The 24,218-nt window shown below is 42.8% G+C and overlaps 1 protein-coding gene across 1 annotated transcript; it reads right to left on the bottom strand.

Annotated features, from left to right (window-relative positions):
• Positions 1 to 315: 315 nt before the first annotated feature.
• On the bottom strand, positions 316 to 19,175 carry LOC309384835 (zinc finger protein 2-like). Its single transcript, XM_081938649.1, has 4 exons — positions 19,065 to 19,175; positions 18,880 to 18,947; positions 16,639 to 16,768; positions 316 to 720 (listed from the first exon to the last, which is right to left on the bottom strand). Exons 2-4 carry the CDS (start codon positions 18,934 to 18,936, stop codon positions 599 to 601), a joined length of 309 nt encoding a protein of 102 aa, XP_081794775.1. The 5' UTR covers positions 18,937 to 18,947; positions 19,065 to 19,175; the 3' UTR covers positions 316 to 598.
• Between the last annotated feature and the right edge of the window lie 5,043 nt (positions 19,176 to 24,218).

Genomic DNA, 24,218 nt, shown 5'->3' on the forward strand with positions numbered 1-24,218 from the left:
AAACTGCTGAGTTGGACTATGGACTGCCAAGCAGCATTTGAAAAACTGAAAAAAAAACTCTTTTCAGCTGAACCTGTATTAAAACACCCAGACCCAGAGAAACCATTTGTAATCCAGGCTGATGCCAGTGATGTGGCAGTCGGTGCTGTTGTAGGATGTTAAAACCCATCCCTCTCCCAGAAAAATGAAATATCCTAGGAAATATTGAAAACGCAGAATATTTCCCTGGATGTGAAAATGGAGAAACATGAGAGAATAGCTCCCTGCAGCTTCCTGCCCCCACCCGCTTTGTCAATGAGCCTTTAAAGCCTGACATAATAAAGAGTTCTCCCCTTCAGCTCCAGGTGATGGAATCAAGGCATGCTAGGATCAGCCTTTACCCAACTCCCCACGTGGCATCTGAGAACTCAACCAAACCTGGATTCAAAACGCAGCCTAGAGAGTTGCCCCTGCATGGCCCCATGGGAGCCTGACAACCAATCAGAATACAAGCTCAAGATCAAAGGCCAGAGAGGGCATAAAACCAGGGACTTTCAGCATCTCAGCCTCCCTTCTCTCCTTCTCCACCAACATTGAAGCATGTGATCACCTTTTCTGTTCAAGACTCAAGCCATGTGTGATCCTGTCCACCATTAAAACCATCTTTCCAAGCAGCCTCCCATGTCTCCAGTGTCTTTTTCCCCACTTGGAGCCGAACCCAGAAGGACATTTCTTCCTTCACTGTTTTAATCGAAAGAATTAAGAAGACAAATTACAACCATGTCCCCACACCACTAGGAAGTTAACTGAAACTGAACAGAGATGGGCAATATGGGAAAAGGAGACTTTTGCAGTTAGATGGGCACGGAGGCATAGAATCAAATTCACATGAAATATTAGTGCCATTTTATAAAGCCTTAGCAAGACCACACTTGGAATACTTCATCCAGTTTTGGACATTACATTACAAAAAAGATGTTTAGGCTTTGGAAAAATTGTAAAGAAGAGCAGCTAAGAGGATCAAAGATCTAAAGACGAAAACATATGAAGAATTGTTGCAGGACTTTGGTTTGGCTACTCTAGAGAAAAAGATGGGAGTAGGAGTGACATAATAGCAGTATTCCAGTACTTGAGAGGCTTCCACAAAGTAGAAGGGGGTCATTTTTTTTTAAATGATTTTTTTTTATTCTCAAAACAAACACAACACATAAAATCTTCCTTTTTTACATACTGTAGAAAGTGCATCAGTAGGTTACAAAAGGCCTTCGTGCATCTCTTCCACAGTCATCAAGCGTAATTCATATTAAATCAAGTATTTTAACTCAGATATTTATACCTGTTACCATCATCATACCTCCATTTACATTTGACTTTAATTGTTTAAACGTCCTTCGTCATAAAATATACCAAGATTTAATACATAACCACATACTAGCATTTCATTTACTATTTCTAAATTCCTCCAATAACACTGAATCTTTATGTCCTATTCTAGCTAAACATCCATAATATTCAATAACAAAATTTTCTAATCCTTCTTTCCAAAACATTATTTGCAATTTACATCCAATTTTCTTATGTTGTACCCATGCCTATATATACCTTATTATCATCCAGATATCCAATTAGGCGTACATTAACTGGGTGTTACATTTGACATATATGGCCCTGAGAGGAACTAGAAAACGCCTCGTACAGACATTTGGTTACCGATAACAGAAGAAAAGGCAGTTACCCACATCTCAAGAATTGTGCAGACCTTATCACATTCTAACTATTGCATTTGGGGAGGAAAGCAGAAAGAACAACAGGATACATCTGTCTGGGTCAGTCTGTACTGCTACAGATAAAAATAGTCATTTGTCATCTCAGCAACTCCTTCCCAGCAAAGGGGAGGAACATGGCCTTGGCCAGAATTCGAGGCCTTTAATATCAGAGCTATTTAGCCTGAGCCAAAGTTTTAGCCTATCTCAGAAGGACCCTGGCTGGCTTGTCGTCCCCAAGTGTAGTTTGATTGCAGGCAGAGCCACGTTGTCTTTTCAAACCTGTAATCAGTGAAGCTGGGTTGGATCCTTCCGGGGCTGGGGGAAAGTGTGTGTGCTCCAGTATGGCTCTTTGTCTGGTTTCCTGCCTCCTCCTGTGGTCTCCCTGACTCCCTCCAATCCAAGTGTGTGTGTGTGCTTGTTTGAGAGTTTGTTTGAGTGAGAGAGGGAAGGGGGTAGGAGAGATAGTCCAATCCAACTTGTGTGTCTGTGTGTGTGTTTGAGAGAGGGGGGAGGGAGGGAGAGAGGGAGGAAGGAAGGAGGGGAAGGGAGGAGAAAAAGAAAGAAGGAAACTTATTTCACAAAGGAGAAAAACAAATGCTGTCACTTTAAATTGGAACTGAACATGCCTGGCTGTGGAATTCTGGGAGTTGAAGTCCACAAGTCTAAAAAATTTTGAAACCCACCACTGTCAGTGCCTCACCAGCCATAAACCTTACCGCACGTCACTGATGCAGATGAACTAAGCAACCTAACAAGAATCTCCCTTACAGTGAGGACCATCAACCAGTGGAACAGTTTGCCTTCAGACATTGTGGGTGCTTCATCACTGGATGTTTTTAAGAGACTGGATAGTCACTTTTCTGAAATGGTCATAGGAGAGTGTTAGCAACCCTTTTTGGCACCAACTGCTGAAACCAGAATGCATGTGCACGTGCTGGAAACTGGAATGGCAGCTGGTCTTCTGTGTTCCAATGCCCACATGCACTTTGGCTATCTGGACTTCATGCGCAGAAGCGACAGAAACGGGAAGAGCAGATGCACAATGCAGAGGTGCAAGCCAGTCAGCTGATCTTTGCATGTGTATGCAGCTGGAAAGTGGAAGAGCAGCTGCCTGGTGTGCATGCACGTGCTGGCCACCTGGCCTTCTGCTCTCTGGCACCCACACCCACGCAAAGACCAGCTGGCTAGTGTGCATGTGCATGCCGGAACCCATAAGATCAGGTGTTGACGATGCATGCCCAGAGAGAGGCTCTGCATGCCAGTTGTAGGAGCTGATTGGCTACTGGCTGGATGCCCTTCCTATCACCAAGGCAGAGTTCTGTTCAGCAGATATATTCTCATTGTGCCCAGAGAGAAATATCAGCCGCTTTCAATACAGCTCTCAATTGGTGTTCGTAGAGAGTGAGTGGTTGAGAATCAGAAGGCCGGTGGCCATAAGCAACGGGATCTGGTCTTTTCGCCTCGGAGCGGGTGAAGGTGTTCAACTCTTCCACCAAGGAGGAGTACCCCAAGGCTCAGTTTTTGGCCCAGTACTCTTCAACAACTTCATCAATGATTTGCAATTTAATGAAACCTTATTTAACTAAATGTTTTATGTTTTGATAACGAATATCAATGTGTCTGGACCTAGAACCTGTGAAATGGAACTCAGAAATATAAACCACCGATTCATTGTCTTCCATCACGGTGATCGGTCGCACCGGACGTGTCCAGATATCTGTGACCAAAGCATCAAACCATGAGAATTACATGCATCTGAAACACAAGCATATTCAGCTTCAGTAGATGAACAAGAAACAAAATTCTGTTTCCTCACTTGCCAGTAAACAGGACATCCATTTAATACAATACAATACAATAGCAGAGTTGGAAGGGACCTTGGAGGTCTTCTAGTCCAACCCCCTGCCTAGGCAGGAAACCCTATACCGTTTCAGACAAATGGCTATCCAACATCTTCTTAAAGACTTCCAGTATTGGGGCATTCACAACTTCTGGAGGCAAGCTGTTCCACTGATTAATTGTTCTGTCAGGAAATTTCTCCTCAGTTCTAAGTTGCTTCTCTCCTTGATTAGTTTCCACCCATTGCTTCTTGTTCTACCCTCAGGTGCCTTGGAAAATAGTTTGACTCCCTCTTCTTTGTGGCAACCCCTGAGATATTGGAACACTGCTATCATGTCTCCTCTAGTCCTTCTTTCTCTTAAGCTAAACATACCCAGTTCCTGCAACCATTCTTCATATGTTTTAGTCTCCAGTCCCCTAATCATCTTTGTTGCTCTTCTCTGCACTCTTTCGAGAGTCTCCACATCTTTTTTACATCGTGGCGACCAGAACTGAATGCAGTATTCCAAGTGTGGCCTCACCAAGGCATTATAAAGCGGCATCAACACTTCACGTGATCTTGATTCTATCCCTCTGTTGATGCAGCTTAGGACTGTGTTGGCTTTTTTGGCAGCTGCTGCACACTGCTGGTTCATATTTAAATGGTTGTCCACTAGGACTCCAAGATCCCTTTCACAGTTACTACTACTGAGCAAGGTACCACCTATACTGTACCTGTGCATTCCATTTTTGTTGCCTAAATGTAGAACCTTACTCTTTTCACCATTGAATTTCATTTTATTAGATAGTGCCCAATGTTCAAGTTTGTCAAGACCCTTCTGTATCTTAAGCCTATCTTCTGGAGTGTTGGCTATTCCTGCCAGCTTGGTGTCATCTGCAAATTTGTTGAGTTCCCCATTTATTCCCTCATCCAAATCATTGATGAAGATGTTGAAGAGTACTGGGCCTAAAACAGAGCCTTGCGGTACTCCACTGCATACTTCCCTCCATGTAGATGCAGTTCCATTGAGGACTACCTGTTGAGTGCAGTTGGTCAGCCAGTTATGAATCCATCTGGTGGTGATGCAGTCTAACCCACATTCCTCTACTTTATCTAGTAGTAGGTTATGGTCTACTTTATCAAAAGCCTTACTGAAGTCCAAGTAAACTATATCAATGGCATTCCTCTGGTCCACTAATTTTGTCACATTATCAAAGAATGCAATAAGATTAGTCTGGCATGATCTGTTTTTAGGAACATCATATAACCTGAAGTACTTTTTCACGATTTCTTATCACTTGCCCAATCAGAATCTGCATAACAACATAATTCTGCATAATCAGTATGTGTTGGTTCTAACAATAACTTCATATGTCTAGTGTATTTTAGGTATTTCAATAACTTCTTAACGCATGTCCAATGAAACTGTTTTGTCTTACCTACATATCGAGACAAGAGATTAACACTAAGTTCAATGTCGGGTCTGGTCCAACTACTAATGTACAACAGTGACCCAATGACTGAACGATAAAGTGTTTGATCCTCGAACTCAGGACTTGATTCATGTGTCAAATTGTGAAAATCTGTTTGCATGGGTGTCTTTGTTGTGTTAGCATCCTTCATATTGCAATGATGCAAAATGTGGTCGATTTTCTCCTCTTGTGAAAGACTAAACCCCTTCTGTGTTTTGTCAATCTGAACACCTAAGTAAGTGCTAATATGACCTAACAATTTCAATGTGAAGTATCTCTGCAAAGCTTTAGCAAAAATTTCACTCGTTTTCTTATTTGGACCAATATAAACAATATCATCAACATAAACAAGAATTATCTCAAATGTATTGTTAGATCTTTTTGTGAACACGCACTCATCAGTTTCCGACTTAATAAAGCCCATTGAATTTAGTTTGTCAGTAAGACATACGTACCACATTAAACCAAACTGTTTCAGACCATAAAGACTTTTGTTTAGAAACCAGGTATCCCCTTCTTGCTGTCGGAATCCTGGAGGACCTCTCACATAGATTTCTTCATCTAGGTCAAGCATGTAGATAAGCCATGTCAACATCGAATTGGAAAACTTCTAAACCAAGGATAGTTGCAGTGGCTAAAGCAATTTTTACACTCTCAGTTCTGACTGTTGGTAAGTAGGTGTTTGTGTAGTCCTCAGGATAACGTTGAGCGAAACCCTGGGCTACAAGTCTGGCCTTTTACAATGACTCACCATTTGGCTTCCTTTTGATTTTTTAGACCCATCGAGTGCCAATGACTTTTTTGTTTGCTGGAGGTTTTGCAGGTGTAAATACGTTAAGTTTCTTTTCTTTTTTATTGAAAAAGTTTTATACAAACAAATTTTCCCCTTTTTTACCCCCCCTCCATATAATGTAAATCACATACAAATACTATGTCCCCTCCCCCCAACTTAAAAAAAATTCTCATTCAAATATTGTACCAAATACTGTACCCCCTCCCCTCCCCCCATCTTAAGGTAAATTACTCATTCAGATATTATACCCCCTCACCACCCAACAATCATAATATAAGTTTCTCTTAGAGTAGCAATAGCCCATTAATCCCATCTTCTAAAGTAATTAAACATATATAAATCATACCACCAGATGGATTGGTAACTGGCTGACCAACCGCACTCAACGTGTAGTTCTCAATGGAACTGCATCTACATGGAGGGAAGTATGCAGTGGAGTACCCCAAGGCTCTGTTTTAGGCCCAGTACTCCTCAACATCTTCATCAATGATTTGGATGAGGGAATAAATGGGGAACTCATCAAATTTGCAGATGATACCAAGCTGGCAGGAATAGCCAACACTCCAGAAGATAGGCTTAAGATACAGAAGGATCTTGACAAACTTGAACATTGGGCACTATCTAATAAAATGAAATTCAATGGTGAAAAGAGTAAGGTTCTACATTTAGGCAACAAAAACGGAATGCACAGGTACAGTATAGGTGATACCTTACTCAGTAGTAGTAACTGTGAAAGGGATCTTGGAGTCCTAGTGGACAACCATTTAAATATGAGCCAGCAGTGTGCAGCAGCTGCCAAAAAAGCCAACACAGTTCTAGGCTGCATCAACAGAGGGATAGAATCAAGATCACGTGAAGTGTTAATACCACTTTATAATGCCTTGGTAAGGCCACACTTGGAATACTGCATTCAGTTCTGGTCGCCACGATGTAAAAAAGATGTGGAGACTCTAGAAAGAGTGCAGAGAAGAGCAACAAAAATGATTAGGGGACTGGAGACTAAAACATATGAAGAACGGTTGCAGGAACTGGGTATGTTTAGCTTAAGAGAAAGAAGGACTAGGGGAGACATGATAGCATTATTCCAATATCTCAGAGGTTGCCACAAAGAAGAGGGAGTCAAACTATTCTCCAAAGCACCTGAGGGTAGAACAAGAAGCAATGGGTGGAAACTAATCAAGGAGAGAAGCAACTTAGAAATGAGGAGAAATTTCCTGACAGTGAGAACAATTAATCAGTGGAACAGCTTGCCTCCAGAAGTTGTGAATGCCCCAACACGGGAAGTCTTTAAGAAGATGTTGGATAGCTATTTGTCTGAAACGGTATAGGGTTTCCTGCCTAGGCAGGGGGTTGGACTAGAAGACCTCCAAGGTCCCTTCCAACTCTACTATTGTATTGTATTGTATTGTATTGTAAATATGAGCCAGCAGTGTGCAGCAGCTGCCAAAAAAGCCAACACAGTTCTAGGCTGCATCAACAGAGGGATAGAATCAAGATCACGTGAAGTGTTAATACCACTTTATAATGCCTTGGTAAGGCCACACTTGGAATACTGCATTCAGTTCTGGTCGCCACGATGTAAAAAAGATGTGGAGACTCTAGAAAGAGTGCAGAGAAGAGCAACAAAGATGATTAGGGGACTGGAGACTAAAACATATGAAGAACGGTTGCAGGAACTGGGTATGTTTAGCTTAAGAGAAAGAAGGACTAGGGGAGACATGATAGCATTATTCCAATATCTCAGAGGTTGCCACAAAGAAGAGGGAGTCAAACTATTCTCCAAGGCACCTGAGGGTAGAACAAGAAGCAATGGGTGGAAACTAATCAAGGAGAGAAGCAACTTAGAACTGAGGAGAAATTTCCTGACAGTGAGAACAATTAATCAGTGGAACAGCTTGCCTCCAGAAGTTGTGAATGCCCCAACACTGGAAGTCTTTAAGAAGATGTTGGATAGCTATTTGTCTGAAACGGTATAGGGTTTCCTGCCTAGGCAGGGGGTTGGACTAGAAGACCTCCAAGGTCCCTTCCAACTCTACTATTGTATTGTATTGTATGATATAAATTTCTCTTAAAGTAACAATATTTCATTAATCCCATCTTCTAAGTTAATTATGCATATATATTACCCCACCCTCCACCCTAACCCTCCCCCACCTCCCACTCAAACCCACCCCTCTGACTTCCGCTATACACCACTCTAACAATTTCAAGCATCCCATGTATTATTTACTCTGATCATCTATCAGTCTAAACATTCTTACCAAAGGCTACATAGTACTTCCTAGTCTGTTATTTATTCTGTATATAATCAATCCATTTTACCCATTCCTGTGTATAGTTCTCCTGCTTTTGACCTTTTAGGAAAGCTGAAATTTTTGCCATTTCGGCAAACCCTGCCACCTTCTGAATCCATAGATCAATAGTCGGTAAAAAATCTTTTTTCCAATGTTGCACAATCAACAACCTAGCTGCTGTAACCATATACAAAACCAGTTTTGTTTCCCCTTTAGTAAAGTCCTTAGTTATACCCAGTAAAAACATTTGCGGAGTAAATTGTATTCTTTTCTTAAATACATTTTGCATAACCCACCATATTTTTATCCAAAAAGCTTTAACCTTATTGCAAGTCCACCATACATGGAAAAAAGTAGCATCTAGGTTCCCGCATCTCCAACATTTTGGTTGAACATTTGGGTAACGTTAAGTTTCTTTAGACTGTCCATTTCATCCTCATTGTCTCATACCACTTCTCTTGCTCTGAATCAGGAAGATGCTTGATTTGAGTGAAAGTATCAGGAGGAAGTGTAACATTGCAAATCAAAGGCAAAGGTGTTTTTGTCAGCTGCCACGAATATCGCTGTAGAGAGATTCCCTTTGTGACCCTCTTGGAACGTCTCGGAACAACAGTCCAGCTTCTTTTGCTTCGTCCTCGTCCTCACATTTGTCGCTAGCATCACCATCCGCAGCTCGCGAAGATGGAACATTAGGTTGAGAAGAACTAGTGGATGGAATATCTGCCTGTGAATCTTGGTCATCAGGCTGCGTGGCATCTACAACATCATCTCTAGGAAAATAAACTCCAGGATCATTGGAATGAATCCTGGACCAGTCAACATCTTCCTCAAAATTAGCAGATTGGGAAATCACAATTACATGTTTAGAGTCAATAAATTTGCTCCATTTTGAATTATCATCAATACCCATAAATCTCAGTCTCTTTGCTGCTGGACCTCCTTTTCTTCTTTGAGCTAAGGGAATGTTCACCATAGCGTATGAACCAAAAATATGGAGGTTCTTGAGTTCGGGCTTGTAGCCATACATCATGAAGAAAGGAGTCTGATTTATTACACTGCTCCAAGTATTGTTGACAATGTAATTTGCACATTTGATAGCTTCACTCCAGGATGGGTTACTGAGGTTGGCGTCTTCTAGGAGACAACATCATGGTTTGTAGGACCCCTTGTCTTCGTTCTGCGACTCCGTTATGGGCCGGTGTGTACGGAGCGGATGTCTGATGAAGAATTCCATTCTTACGCATCCAGTCCTGGAAACGCTGAGACATGAATTTGGCACCACGATCACTCTGGATTCTGGCGATGTGAACTTGGTGTTGGGTAGAAACAAGAGCTGCAAAGTCTTTAAAGATCTGAAAGGTCTCAGATTTCTCTTTCATAGGATATACATATCCATATCTAGAGTAATTATCAACAATTGTTAGAAAATACTTTTTACCATCAAGTGTTGGCGGAAAAGGACCCACTATGTCAGTGTGTACTAAATCAAAAATGCGTGTTGACAGGCGTGTAGCGCGTTTGGGAATGGCTGCTGCTTTGGATTTGGCTTTCTTGCAGAGAGCACAATCCAAAACACCCTGCACCCCTTTAGATCCAAACCTTTTGTGAACTCCTGCATTTTCCTAAGGACACAGAAACTGGCATGCCCTAATCTTCTATACCACTTATGGATACACCTGGAATGCAAAGGTTTACCAGTTAGTGAATTTTCAACATTAACAGTTTTGTGAGGAACCTCAGGCTTGCTCTGAGCAACCTGTTTCCTTATTTTATTTTTGTTGGCTCTAGGAGCCTTTGGAGTAGCTACAGGATCTCTCACTGGAACATCTCTCTCTGGGCCTGTGCTCTCCTCTTTTGGAATTTGTATACTTGCCTGTGTTTGCGGTTTACGCTTTGGTTTTATGTAATAAACACCACCAATTAGCATGGTTTCAGCAACAATATCTCCATTTTTAACTATGTAACTTGCTTTTTCGAGGTGGTGAACCTGGAACTTTAATACTCTAGACAAGTGACTGACTAAGCAAATTACTAGTTGCTGTAGGTATGTAATAAACATCAGGGATGAGTGCATTGAGCTCTTCAGCATAAACAGTTCCTTTTCCCATGACCTTACAAGGATGATTGGAGAAAGAATAAAGTTTACGTACTTCAGGTTCAGGCTCATGCATCTCTGTGAAAAGTTCCTTTCTGTGGGTAACATGCAACGCTGCACCACTGCCAAAGTCCACAAAAGCTGTCTGTCGTACTCTGGATGAGGTTGTGGATCATTGGTTAAGGCCAATGTGGCGAGTGCAGCTTGTGGATCACGCTTTGGACCACGACGATCTTGTCTTCCGCCTCTGCCTCTGCCTCTGGAATCTGTTCCTCTGGGATGGTATGTGACGGGAGCTGGAACTCGTTGGGGACAATCCCGGATGGCATGTCCCACACAGTTACAGATGTAGCATCTTGGCATCCTTGGAACGTAAGCTCTTCCTCGGAAGGGATGTCTCGCTGGAGCTCTTGATGCGGGTGGTCCTCGCAAATGTGGCATGGCTAACATGAGAGTTTCTTCTTGAATTAAAAGTCTGCAAACATTGTCCACTGTGCATTGAGCAATAGGCACATGGTTAATCTTTGCAATGGCATCTTTCCATTCATAATTCAATGAGTTAATGATAATGCTGATTATTTGAATATCATCAATAAAATGGCCTCTCTCTCTCAATTCTTTTCTCATTCCTTTCAGTTTAGTTAAATGTCCTCCAATTTGTTCACCAGATTTCAATCTCGAACCATGCAACTCAGACATGAGCAAACATGAAGATTCGATTGAAACGGGCCTTTAGCAATTTTCCAATTGGACCCAAATTTGTTGGGCTGTTGCATCAGGCGGAAAAGTAACATGCAGTTCAGTATCCATGGACATCAATAATGTTCTGCAAGCCTTAGTCTCTAAATCTCTTATTGCAGGAGTCCATGTCTGGAAAGGAGGATTAAACACCATACAATGGGTACCTTCTCTGCGAAGCAAAAGTGTAACCTCACTGACCCAGGCCTTATAATCCTGTCCTGACATTTTTAATTTTGACTCACCAGTCAATGGAGCAACAGAAAATGCCTGTTGAGGAATGTGCATTTGAAATGCTGGCTGTGCAGGTAAAAATACTTGTTGAACCTGTAGCCGCTGTAGTCGAACCTGTGGTTGTTGTACTACAGGTGCGGCTGGTGCTTGAGCAGCAATATTAAGACGGCTTGCTGGAGGCGCAGCCATTTGCCTTTGCTGCATTAAGTATTGTTGTGCTCCATCTAAGAAGACACCAGCACCACCAGGGGGTGCTGAAAATTGGGCCTGTGGAGGCACTTGTTGCATTGCAGCCTGAACATCTGAGTAATTTAAGGACATGTTTGATAAAGTCTGTTGCAATGTCTGTAATTGCTGCTGGAATTTATAATTCATGTCGGCTTTCTCTAGTAAATTACTTCTGCCAATAGATGGTGCTGCAATTTCAGTTTTAGGCTGTAATCTTTCTGCCTGCGTGGCATATGCAATTGGAGAACAAAGAACGTCACATGACAATTTTGACGTGTACACAGCTCTCTCTTCTGATTTGCCTGACACAATATCCTTCAGGGGGGGTGTCTTAGGCTTTGTTGGAGGAGCCAAGATGGCGTTTTCAGAAATTTGAAAAACAGGAGATTCCCTCTTATCTGGCTCAAACATAGATAAAGCCATTTTGGCCTGGAATAGCTGACGTTCAAAGATCTCTATTAGATCACGATAGCTTTTTATAGCTTGCTTAGAGGAGAATTATAAGTTTCTCTCTGTGTGTGGGAGTGAAAATGCTCTTGCGGCTGTGAAAACTTTGGCCTCGCACCAAGTGTTTCAAAATCTCGAAGAACTGTTTGGGAGCATGCATAATTAGAAGGGGGCGTCACTGACCTCAGTTGTAGTACGTCGCCTTCAGGAGCAGCTTTTCTGTATTCTTCTTCATCTCCCATGGCTGTTTGTCCATCCAGTCTGGTTGTGGAAGCAAGTGGCATTTGAAGGTTTGTAAACCTGTATAAAATGCTTTTCGCTTCTTCATCAGAGAGATCAGAAACACTGATATCGTTTGCGGAGTGTTTCCTTTTTTTCTTAATTTTCGGCATCTTAGAAATGATTTAAATCAGCATTCCGCAGTCGTGAAATAAATCATCTGACTAATTAGCCTAGACCCTTATCATCAAAGTAACAAGCAAGGAAAAAGCCATAAATCAATGATCCGATGTTACCACTTGTCAGGGAGTAAATGGAGCCCTGTATTTAATGAGGAATGAAGCGTGGCTTTTCCTTGTAGCATACTTCTTTTTTTAAAAAAAACAAAGTTTTATTGGTTTTTTAAAAATAATAGGGAAAAAGGTAGAGGAATGGTTACAAATTTTGGCAGTTGCGATGTGCGGTAGGTGCCCCCTCCCTCCATACTCATAAGATACATTTACACAAAATTCATTGCTAAATAGTAATATATAGTCAGCATATGAATTCAGTTAATAATTTCGAACCATTTATGTCAAACAGATTTTCTTATTCATTTTTGTGATCTGAGTTTTCTCGGTATTGCCCCATCTCCCCCCGCCGCCAGAGCTCCGGCCCCTCCCATGTCCTGTATGTCTGTTGTAGAATCATCTGGTTTTTCTAGCAAAGCTTTATTTTTTTCCATAAAGGCCTGTGCCTCTATGGGTGTATTAATTCTAACTCTTGTGTCCTCCCAGAATATTAGCATACCTTCAGGCATCAGCCATCTGAACCAGACCCCCTTCTGGTATAGTTTCTTCGCCAATCGCGAATAGCTTTTTCTTTTCTCCCTCACTTTCTTGGGGATCTGTTTCAGGATGGTTATTTCCCTATCTTGGTATTTCAAAGCTTGCCCCCTTTGTGCACTCAGAATTTCATCTCTTGTACTTTTTCTGAGAAATTTAATGTGTACCTCCCTGGGTACGTTGTGTGTTCTAGCATAAGCTGAGTTCACTCTATAAACCAGATCTAGTTCCTACCCCATCTGTTGTTTCTCTTTCTGAATGTATTCAGCCAAAATACTTGTCATAATGTCCCTTATATCTTCATCATCTGTCTCCACCACATTTTGAAATCTAAGGTAAAAGGACATTCTCTCAAATTCTATTTTCATTTGTTGGGTGTCAAGTTCTTTGTTCCCCTTCTGCATCCCTTCCATCCCCTCCCTCATCTCAGCCGTCGCACCCTCCAAAAGATCCAGTCTCTGTGAGTTTTTGTTAATTTGGGCCTGGTTCTCTTTAATTTCTTCTTTCATCTCTTTTAATTGTCTTTTTATTTCCTCTTGTCCCTGTAGAAGTTGTTGGAACATTTGTTGAAATTCAGTCTCTGTGGTTCTAGGTTGCATCAAAGTTGTTATCGTTGATTGTGTACTGGGACTGGATGTTGTAGATGTTGGGGCAGAGGCAGCAAAGCCAGGCTTCCCAGGAGGTGGTTTTTTACGAGACATTGTTTGTAGAATAAAGAGTTCAGTCAATACAGAGAGTGATCAGTCAGATAGGTAGAACAGCTAGGAGAGTCCAGGAGAATAAAGGTCCAAGCAGAAGGTGATTTTTCTAGTTACACTGGCAATAAGATAAAGTTTTTCACACCAGGGAGTCCAAAGAATAGCAATCAACAAGAGATTTATCTGAGTAGCACGGAGACAAAGACCGGAAACCTGAAGTTTTAAAGGTGGAGTCAATTTTCACAGTTCATAAAGACAACGGAAGTGTGCCATCTTGCCCTGCCAGCTTCAGGTTTAGAGGCATAACAAATTTTTCAAAGTTTCCAAAATTCCCAGATCATCATTTCATTGTAGAGTTAAATCCAAAAATTCGCTTTTAATAAGAGCGTGACATCATTGGTTGGCCCTCCCCCTCCTCCTTCCCCTGGGGCTGAGAGCAGAATTGTTTCAAGCCGCCTGTCCGAGGGGGGGGGAAATCCCCCTCCCTCCAGCCGCGCTTCTCCAGCCAAGCCGAAAGAAAAGCTTAAACTGCTGACAATTTCTCCAAACTGGTAAAGGGAATGGAAGGGAGTTTTCGCCTCACCGCACCGCAGCCGCGTCCTTCTGCTTGTTTATTCTTCCATCAGCCTCACAGCGAAGACGCCGGAGAGGTCTCCCCATCATGCTCCCCAGTCCCTGGAGCGAGGCGGGCCCCCCCCCGGCTGCCGCCGATCCAGGGGATCCCCCGCGGTGCCGCCCCTCTGGCAGGAGCCTCTACGGGGCGTCCTGTGCCCCCCAAGGAGTGGGGAGCCCACCGGGAAAGCGCGGGGCGAGCAAAGCTTGCCCGTCGCCGTCAGCCGCCGGAACCGGAAGCTGTTTGAAGCATACTTCTTAATTAAGCAAAATAAACCCGAGATATATTCTAAGAAAAACATTTTATTGTAAAGAAAATTAAAAAAGAAACTTACTAACTAATGATTACATTTTGGCAGTGTCCCAGCCTACCTTGGCAGGCGAACAAAGGATTAGAAGAGAAGTAAAGAATGTGGAATGTGGACATGCGCAGTTGAACTTAGAGATAAGAGTCAGTTCAGACTACCGTATATCGTAAAATGTAAGCACAGCTGGCAAACAATAAAAACGCAGTGACAGAGAGCATAGATGGGGAACTCATAGAGTGGTGTGATGGCCTATAGATGGATCTCTCATCTCGCAATCAGGAGGCTGTGAGTTCGATCCTAGGTAGAGGCTGATATTTCTCTCTGGGCAGAATGAGAATATATCTGCTGAACAAAACTCTGCATTGGTGATAGGAAGGGCGTCCAGCCAGTAAACAATCAGCTCCTGCAACTATTGGCATGCAGAGCCTCTCTCTGGGCATGCACCGTCACATGGTGGGTCAGAAGTTAGAATGCAGTAGTACAAGCAAATTACCAACAGCTCATGATTGCTTCAGCCTATAATGAGGACCCAGATTTCTTGGGACAATATGCTGACTTTGTAAACTGCTCAAATATTGCTATAAAGTTTTGTGGAGTGGTAGATAAGTCTAAAGTGGAATTGCTATTGCTAGATACTTTCTCCCATCCTTTTATGAGAAGTAAGATTACTATTTTGAGCAAAGGTCTTTCCACATTTATAGGGCTTCTCTCATCTGTGGATTCTGTTATGAGAAGTAAGAGCATTGCTCTTAGTAAACGTCTTTCCACACTCCATACATTTAAATGGCTTCTCTCCAGTGTGGATCCTTTTGTGGCTTCTAAGTCTACTGCTCAGAGCAAAGGTCTTTCCACACTCCATGCATTTAAATGGCTTTTCCCCTGTGTGGATCATTTTGTGGTACCTAAGTCCACTGCTACTAGCAAAGGTCTTTCCACACTCCATGCATTTAAATGGCTTTTCCCCTGTGTGGATCATTTTGTGGTACCTAAGTTCATTGTTATGAGGAAAGGTTTTACCACACTGCATGCATTTATATGGTTTCTCTCCCATGTGCCTCCTTTTGTGGATAGTAAGTTCATTGTTACGAGGAAAGGTTTTCCCACACTCCATGCATTTAAATGGTTTCTCTCCAGTGTGTATCCTTTTGTGGCTTCTAAGTCTACTGCTCAGAGCAAAGGTCTTTCCACACTCCATGCATTTAAATGGCATTTCCCCTGTGTGGATCATTTTATGGTACCTAAGTTCCTTGCTACGAGCAAAGGTCTTTCCACACTCCATGCATTTAAATGGCTTTCCCCCTGTGTGGGTCATTTTGTGGTACCTAAGTTCATTGTTACGAGTAAAGGTTTTCCCACACTCCATGCATTTAAATAGTTTCTCCCCTGTATGGATCATCTTATGGGAAATAAGATGACCTCGCTCAGCAAAGGTCTTTTCACACTCCATGCATTTAAATGGCTTTTCCCCTGTGTGGATCCTTTTGTGGCGTCTAAGTCTACTGCTCAGAGCAAAGGTCTTTCCACACTCCATGCATTTAAATGGCTTTTCCCCTGAGTGGATCCTTTTGTGGCTTCTAAGTCTACTGCTCAGAGCAAAGGTCTTTCCACACTCCATGCATTTAAATGGCTTTTCCCCTGCGTGGATCATTTTGTGGTTTCTAAGTCCATCGCTACGAGTAAAGGTTTTCCCACACTCCATGCATTTATATGGTTTGTCTCCTGAGTGAATCCTTTTATGGGTGATAAGATTACTGCCACTTCTGAACCTGTTACCATACTCTCTGCATTTGTATAGCTCCTCCCCTGTGTGAGTCCTTTCATGGGAAGTAAGTTGCTTTCCTGCTCTAAAATGTTTTCCAGATTCCAAACATTTATAAGAGTCCTTTTTTGTGTGAATCGGTTTTTGAGGTGTAAGGAAGTTATTTCCAAGAGGATGAATGAATGTCCCATTGTAATTTTTTCCATTGTGTCTTATAGCATCTTCTCCTTTGTCTTGGGTTAAATAGTGTTCGCTTACATGTAATTTATCTTTGATTAGCTTCACACTTTTCCCAATAAATTTTTTCCTTAGTTTATCTTCTTGGGCGACGGTTGGGACAAGAAAAGTCTTACCCAAAGAGACCACGTTCCTACAGTTTTCAAGCATGACTTCCGAATGCAACGCTTTCTGGTCAGGATCCAGCTGAGACCATTCCTCCTCAGAGAAATACACAGCTACCTCCTCAAAGGACACCATACTCTCCTGAACAAAGGAAAAAGAACAGAACAGGAAGATTTGCAAAATCTGTTCATCTTCATCAATGATTTAGACAAGGGGATAGAAGGGGAACTCATCAAATTGACAAGAATACCAACACTCCAGAAGATAAACTCGAGATATAGAAGGGTCGACAGATTGGGCCCCATCTAACAAAATGAAAATCAACGGTGAGAAATGTTACGATCGACATTTAGGAAGGAAAAACCAAATGCTTGGGCATAGAATAGATGAGTGATGACTAACCTTTTTGTTGGCAAGAGGCCAAAGCGCAAACGCACTACCCCAAAATGCAACCCCTCCCTCCCACACCCCATATAGCGTCCATGCTGGTGCAGGCGGTTTTCTAGGTCCCAAACTGAGCACACCGGGGGACTAGTAGGGTACCCCGTGCCCCGTATAGATGCCAGGTTGGTGCAGCAAACCTTCCAGGCCAAAAGCAGGGCACAGGGGAGGAGTGTGCCCACACGCAAACACCTAAAATGCAATGTGAGCCCACCCACAAGTGAACCCCACCCCCATGCATGTGCGCACGCATCCCCCACTTGCATCAGTCCCCTGCACATGTGTGGCAGAACCAAAAAACAGTTGCTGGCGGGAGGCGCATATACATGCATGGTGGAGCTAGGCTGGGGCGACGGTTGGTATGCCCGCAGAGAGGGCTCTGTGTGCCACCTGTGCCATAGGTTTGCCATCACGGGATTAGGTGATACCTGGCTCAACAGTAGTATGTGCAACAGGGGTCTTGGAGTCCTAGTGGACAATCACTTAAACATGAGTCAGCAGTAGGCTATAGGTGCCAAAAAAAAACCCAACAGAATCATAGGCTGCATTAAGAGAGGGATAGAATCAAGATCACATGAAGTGTCAGAACCACTTTATAATGCTATATATGCTCTGGAATACTGCATCCAGTTTTGGTTGCCAGATGTAAAGAAGATCTTGAGATTCTAGAAAGAATAAAAAGAAGACCAAGCAAAATGATTAGGGTCTTGGAAGCTAAAACATATGAAGAACGGTTGCTGGAATTGGGCATGTCTAGTTATCAGTGACATAATAGCAGTGTTGCAATATCTAAGGGCTGCCACAAAGAAGAGGAGCCCTAACTATTCTCCAGAAGTTGACAATGCTCCAATACTGTTTAATGTTTAAGACGAAATTGGACAATCATTTATCTGAAATGTTATAGGAAAGAGAAAGAGTTTGGACTAGAAGACCTCCAAGATCCCTACCAATTCTATTATTCTTCTCCATTGTTCCCAAATTCCCAAAGCAAAGTTATGCACTAAGTTAAGTGGCTGTGCTTCACACAAGTCCTAATTTTTGGTGAAAAAATGGACAATTCTGAAAATTTCTTTGACTGAAGAAATATTTTCGGCAAGTTTTATTAAGATTGATTCTGCAGAATTTACATTGCTTCACAGTAAAGTAATCCCACATCTGAATCAACTGATCTATCGCTCTGTCTATCATCTATTGATCTAGTAGTCTGAGCCATTGGCTGAATGGAAGAAAAGAAAGAAGAAAAAGTTCCCTGAGAAAGTCATTTCTCAGACTTTGCAAAGCGGGAATGTTTGATCTCCTAATCCAGGAACAAATTAGAGGATTGGAAATTATTTTGTAGCCCAAGTATTGTAATTACCTGCTCTATGTGGCCATTCACTTTCCATTTTAAAATTCTGCTTTATTTTTTAATATGATTTACTTATTTTTTAAACTACCAGTTATAAACAAGGTTTTTAAAAATAGTAATGTGGCAATGTGACTGTTTATTTATTTTTCATTAGCACTGCACAATTCCAAGTCAAAGAATGACAAAACGAATGGGTCTCTAGCAGTTCTTGCCACTGTGATGTGTTTATTCCTAATTCTTGAAGGATTTTTAAAAATTTCTTCTTGTAAATGCAAAATTGATGAACAAGATAACCAGAAGAAGCTATGCTGGTTGAATCTGCTATTCTGCTGCCCATGTTGTGGAAGAACACAAAAATAATCCAGGCCAAACAAAAGAGGAAAATAGAAGGAGAGAGCACTCTGCACACCCATTTCACTTCCTGAAGAAAGAATACAAATCTAATAACTTTTCCCTTTCTTACTTGATTTGGATGTTCAACTGCTGTTTGATCTCCGTCAGAAAAACCAGAAAACGTCATTCTTTTTTTCTCTGTAAAGAATAAATAATTTCAAAATGCATAATTTAGAAAAGAGGGAGGAGGTATTCTATAGAAGAGAAGACAGATCGAAAGTAAAACAGATGGGTAATTTGAGGATCTTCCATTACCTCCTGAGATGTCCAGACTTTGATCTACCCAAGGGATCCTCCTGAAAAATAGCTCCTGAGGGGGATTTGATGGATTCCTCTTTTCCTCAGGATCTCTGATCTCCACAGTGCAGCACTTCCAATAGGAGGAAGGAAAAAACAAGCAGAATTAATGTACTTCACACGAAATAAAATCACATGAAATGGAAAGTGGATTCCTATATTCGGAACACAACCTCAAAGCCCCCAATATCCATCCGTGAGGTTGAGTGAGAAAACAGTGGAACAATCTCCTACAAGAATTGGTGGGACATCATCACATATTATGAATGTCAGAGAAGTTTGGGAAGGAGGGGTAAAGTATTCAAACATATTATTTATTCCCCTTTGAGCTTCCTAAAGTCTCTCACCTGCAACTGGACCTTCTGCTCCTCCGCCTGGCTCAGGAGGAAGCCTTCAGCCAGGGCCACCGCCTGGGAGCTGGTCTCTGCTCCACACTCCCGCACCCAGCACTCCATCTCTGGGGGCAGAAGGAACAGGAGATGCTCCAGAACCACCAGGTCCAGCATCTGGGCTTTGGTGTGCTTATCTGGTCTCAGCCATTGCCTGCAAAAGTCATGGAGTTGGCTGCAAAGTCCTCGGGGACCTTCAGCCTCCCGGTATTAGATGAAATCCCAGGGCTGAACTTCGGAAGGGCGGATGGTTTCCTCCTCCAGGATCTTCTGCCCAGTCCTTGTCCAGAGCTTCCCCACCTTCCCAGGCTGAGCAGCTGAAGGGCCTTTTCCGCTTCCCTCCTTGGCCAAAGGTTGTGTCTCCATCCTTTCTCTGTCCTGCAGAGCAACTCCAGGTGGTCCAATGACTCTTCTGGGTCTCCAGGTGCCTTTTCCTTCACAGGGCCATTTCTGGGGCTTCAGGACGGATCCCTGCAAGTTATTCCTCTCTTTGTTTTCCTCCCCAAGAGAAACCAGGTTTGGTTGAGTTCCCAGATGCCATGTGGGCAGTTCTGTAAAGGGCCAATATTATCCTGCCTTAATCCCATTTCCCCCCTGGAGCTGAAGGGGAGAACTCTTTATTATGTAAAGGGAGTGGCTTGGTCTCCTTAATGGCCCATTGACAAAGTGGGTGGGGGCAGGAAGCTATTCTCTCTTCAAAACATGTTTCTTCCTTTTCACATCCAGGGGAATATAATATTCTGCCATTTCAATATTTCCTAGGATATCTCATTTTTCTAGGAGAGGGCTGGGTGATAACTTTCCACAGGGTTAAATAGTGTTCATTTCCAGCCTCTCTGGAAAACACAGTGTGCGTCTTGAGGTTGTTGAGAACTTTGGTCTTAAGTGGAGGAAGATGGACACAGGCAGGGAAGCCACCATTAGGGAAATGATTGATTTTTATTGATTTCTTTAACTTAATACATACACAGTTGTCCTTCTCAAATTAGTTCAATCTCACTGGCTCTTTCTTCATTCAGTCTTTTAACCTTTCTCAGGTCGGTAAAGGAGGACCCAGATTGCTGGGGACAATATGCTGCCTTTGTAAACTGCTGAGTTGGACTATGGACTGCCAAGCAGCATTTGAAAAACTGAAAAAAAAAACTCTTTTCAGCTGAACCTGTATTAAAACACCCAGACCCAGAGAAACCATTTGTAATCCAGGCTGATGCCAGTGATGTGGCAGTCGGTGCTGTTGTAGGAGGTTAAAACCCATCCCTCTCCCAGAAAAATGAAATATCCTAGGAAATATTGAAAAGGCAGAATATTTCCCTGGATGTGAAAATGGAGAAACATGAGAGAATAGCTCCCTGCAGCTTCCTGCCCCCACCCCCTTTGTCAGTGAGCCTTTAAAGCCTGACATAATAAAGAGTTCTCCCCTTCAGCTCCAGGTGATGGAATCAAGGCATGCAAGTATCAGCCTTTACCCAACTCCCCACATGGCATCTGAGAACTCAACCAAACCTGGATTCAAAACGCAGCCCAGAGATTTGTCCTTATGGGAGCCTGACAACCAATCAGAAGACAAGCTCAAGATCAAAGGCCAGAGAGGGCATAAAACCAGGGTCTCAGCATCTCAGCCTCCCTTCTCTCCTTCTCCACCAACATTGAAGTATGTGATCACCTTTTCTGTTCAAGACTCAAGTCACCTGGTCCTGTGCACCATTAAAACCATCTTTCCAAGCAGCCTCCATGTCTCCGGTGTCTTTTTCCCCACTTGGAGCCGAACCCAGAAGGACATTTCTTCCTTCACTGTTTTAATCGAAAGAATTAAGAAGACAAATTACAACCATGTCTCCACACCACTAGGAAGTTAACTGAAACTGAACAGAGATGGGCAATATGGGAAAAGGAGACTTTTGCAGTTAGATGGGCACGGAGGCATAGAATCAAATTCACATGAAATATTAGTACAATTTTATAAAGCCTTAGCAAGACCACACTTGGAATACTTCATCCAGTTTTGGACATTACATTACAAAAAAGATGTTTAGGCTTTGGAAAAATTGTAAAGAAGAGCAGCTAAGAGGATCAAAGATCTAAAGACGAAAACATACGAAGAATGTTTGGCTACTCTAGAGAAAAAGACGGGAGTAGGAGTGACATAATAGCAGTATTCCAGTACTTGAGAGGCTTCCACAAAGTAGAAGGGGGTCAATTTATTTTTCTTTTTTTTTAATTTTTTTTTTAATTCTCAAAACAAACACAACACATAAAATCTTCCTTTTTTACATACTGTAGAAAGTGCATCAGTAGGTTACAAAAGGCCTTCGTGCATCTCTTCCACAGTCATCAAGCGTAATTCATATTAACTCAAGTATTTTAACTCAGATATTTATACCTGTTACCATCATCATACCTCCATTTACATTTGACTATAATTGTTTAAACGTCCATCATAAAATATACCAAGATTGAATACATAACCACATACTAGTATTTCATTTACTATTTCTAAATTCCTTCCATAACACTGAATCTTTATGTCCTATTCTAGCTAAACATCCATAATATTCAATAACAAAATTTTCTAATCCTTCTTTCCAAAACATTATTTGCAATTTACATCCAATTTTCTTATGTTGTACCCATGCCTATATATACCTTATTATCATCCAGATATCCAATTACGCGTACATTAACTGGGTGTTACATTTGACATACATGGCCCTGAGAGGAACTAGAAAACGCCTCGTACAGACATTTGGTTACCGATAACAGAAGAAAAGGCGTGTAGAATTGTGTAGACCTTATCACATTCTAACTATTGCATTTGGGGAGGAAAGCAGAAGTGAACAACAGGATACATCTGTCTGGGTCAGTCTGCACTGCTACAGATAAAAATAGTCATTTGTCATCTCAGCAACTCCTTCCCAGCAAAGGGGAGGAACATGGCCTTGGCCAGAATTCGAGGCCTTTAATATCAGAGCTATTTAGCCTGAACCAAAGTTTTAGCCTATCTCAGAAGGACCCTAGCTGGCTTGTCCTCCCCAAGTGTAGTTTGATTGCAGGCAGAGCCACGTTGTCTTTTCAAACCTGTAATCAGTGAAGCTGGGCTGGATCCTTCCGGGGCTGGGGGAAAGTGTGTGTGCTCCAGTATGGCTCTTTGTCTGGTTTCCTGCCTCCTCCTGTGGTCTCCCTGACTCCCTCCAATCCAAGTGTGTGTGTGTGTGTGTGTGCTTGTTTGAGAGTTTGTTTGAGTGAGAGAGGGAAGGGGGTAGGAGAGATAGTCCAATCCAACTTGTGTGTGTGTGTGTGTGTGTGTGTGTTTGAGGGGGGGAGGGGGGGAGAGAGGGAGGAAGTAGGGGAAGGGAGAAGAAAAAGAAAGAAGGAAACTTAATTCACAAAGGAGAAAAACAAATGCTGTCGCTTTAAATTGGAACTGAGCATGCCTGGCTGTGGAATTCTGGGAGTTGAAGTCCACAAGTCTAAAAAAATTTGAAACCCACCACTGTGTCAGTGCCTCACCAGCCATAAACCTCACCGCACGTCACTGATGCAGATGAACTAAGCAACCTAACAAGAATCTCCCTTACAGTGAGGACCATCAACCAGTGGAACAGCTTGCCTTCAGACATTGTGGGTGCTTCATCACTGGATGTTTTTAAGAGACTGGATAGTCACTTTTCTGAAATGGTCATAGGAGAATGTAAGCAAACCTTTTTGGCACCAAGTGCTAAGTTTATAAGTTTAAGTTTATTTGATTTATAGACCGCCCCCTCTCCCCGAAGGGACTCGGGGCGGTGTACAAGCATCACATTAAAAACCATATACAAAGAATAAATACACTTAAAATCAAATTAAACATTAAAGCTGTACAGGATGGTAAAAATTAAAAAACCAACTTAAAACCAACCCCTAAGAATTTAAAAGTGCTGAATTGAGGGACTAAACTGGGATTAGGCCAGGCCAGCTAAACTAAACAGGTGGGTTTCAAGCTTCTTACGGAAGGAGCGGAGATCAGTAGTTGTTCTGATGTCAGGGGGGAGGTCATTCCAGAGGGTCGGGCCCATCACAGAGAAGGCCCTACTCCTGGGCGCCGCCCGCTGGCACTGCCTCGTGGACGGCACCCGGAGGAGTCCCTCTCTGTGAGAGCGGATTGGCCGAAGGGATGTATGGGGCAGGATACGATCCCGCAAGTACCTAGGTCCTGTGCCATGGAGCGCTTTAAAGATGGTAATCAACACCTTGAAACGCACCCGAAAAGCCACAGGTAGCCAGTGCAGCTCGTGCCGGAAAGGTGTTACGTGGGAGTACCTAGAGACTCCCGCAATTGCCCGCACGGCCGCATTCTGAACCAACTGCAGCCTTCGCGTGCATCTCAAGGGGAGCCCCATGTAGAGAGCATTACAGTAGTCCAGCCGGGACGTCACAAGCGCATGGGTGACTGTGCGGAGGGCATTCCGGTCCAATAGAGGATGCAATTGGCGCACCAGGCGAACCTGGTGAAACGCCCCCCTTGCCACGGCCGTCACATGGTCATCCATTGACAGCCGGGCATCTAGGAGGACGCCCAAATTGCGTACCCGATCTACGGGGGCCAACTGTTCGCCCCCAATGGCCAGTGATGGAAGCAACTGGTTGAACCGGGGTGCCGGTAGCCACAGCCACTCCGTCTTGGACGGGTTGAGTTTGAGTCTGTTACTTCCCATCCAGATCCGTACAGCTTCCAGACACCAGGACA

Source organism: Natrix helvetica (assembly GCF_964273705.1).
Source record: "Natrix helvetica genome assembly, chromosome: 1".
Taxonomy (NCBI): Eukaryota; Metazoa; Chordata; class Lepidosauria; order Squamata; family Natricidae; genus Natrix; species Natrix helvetica.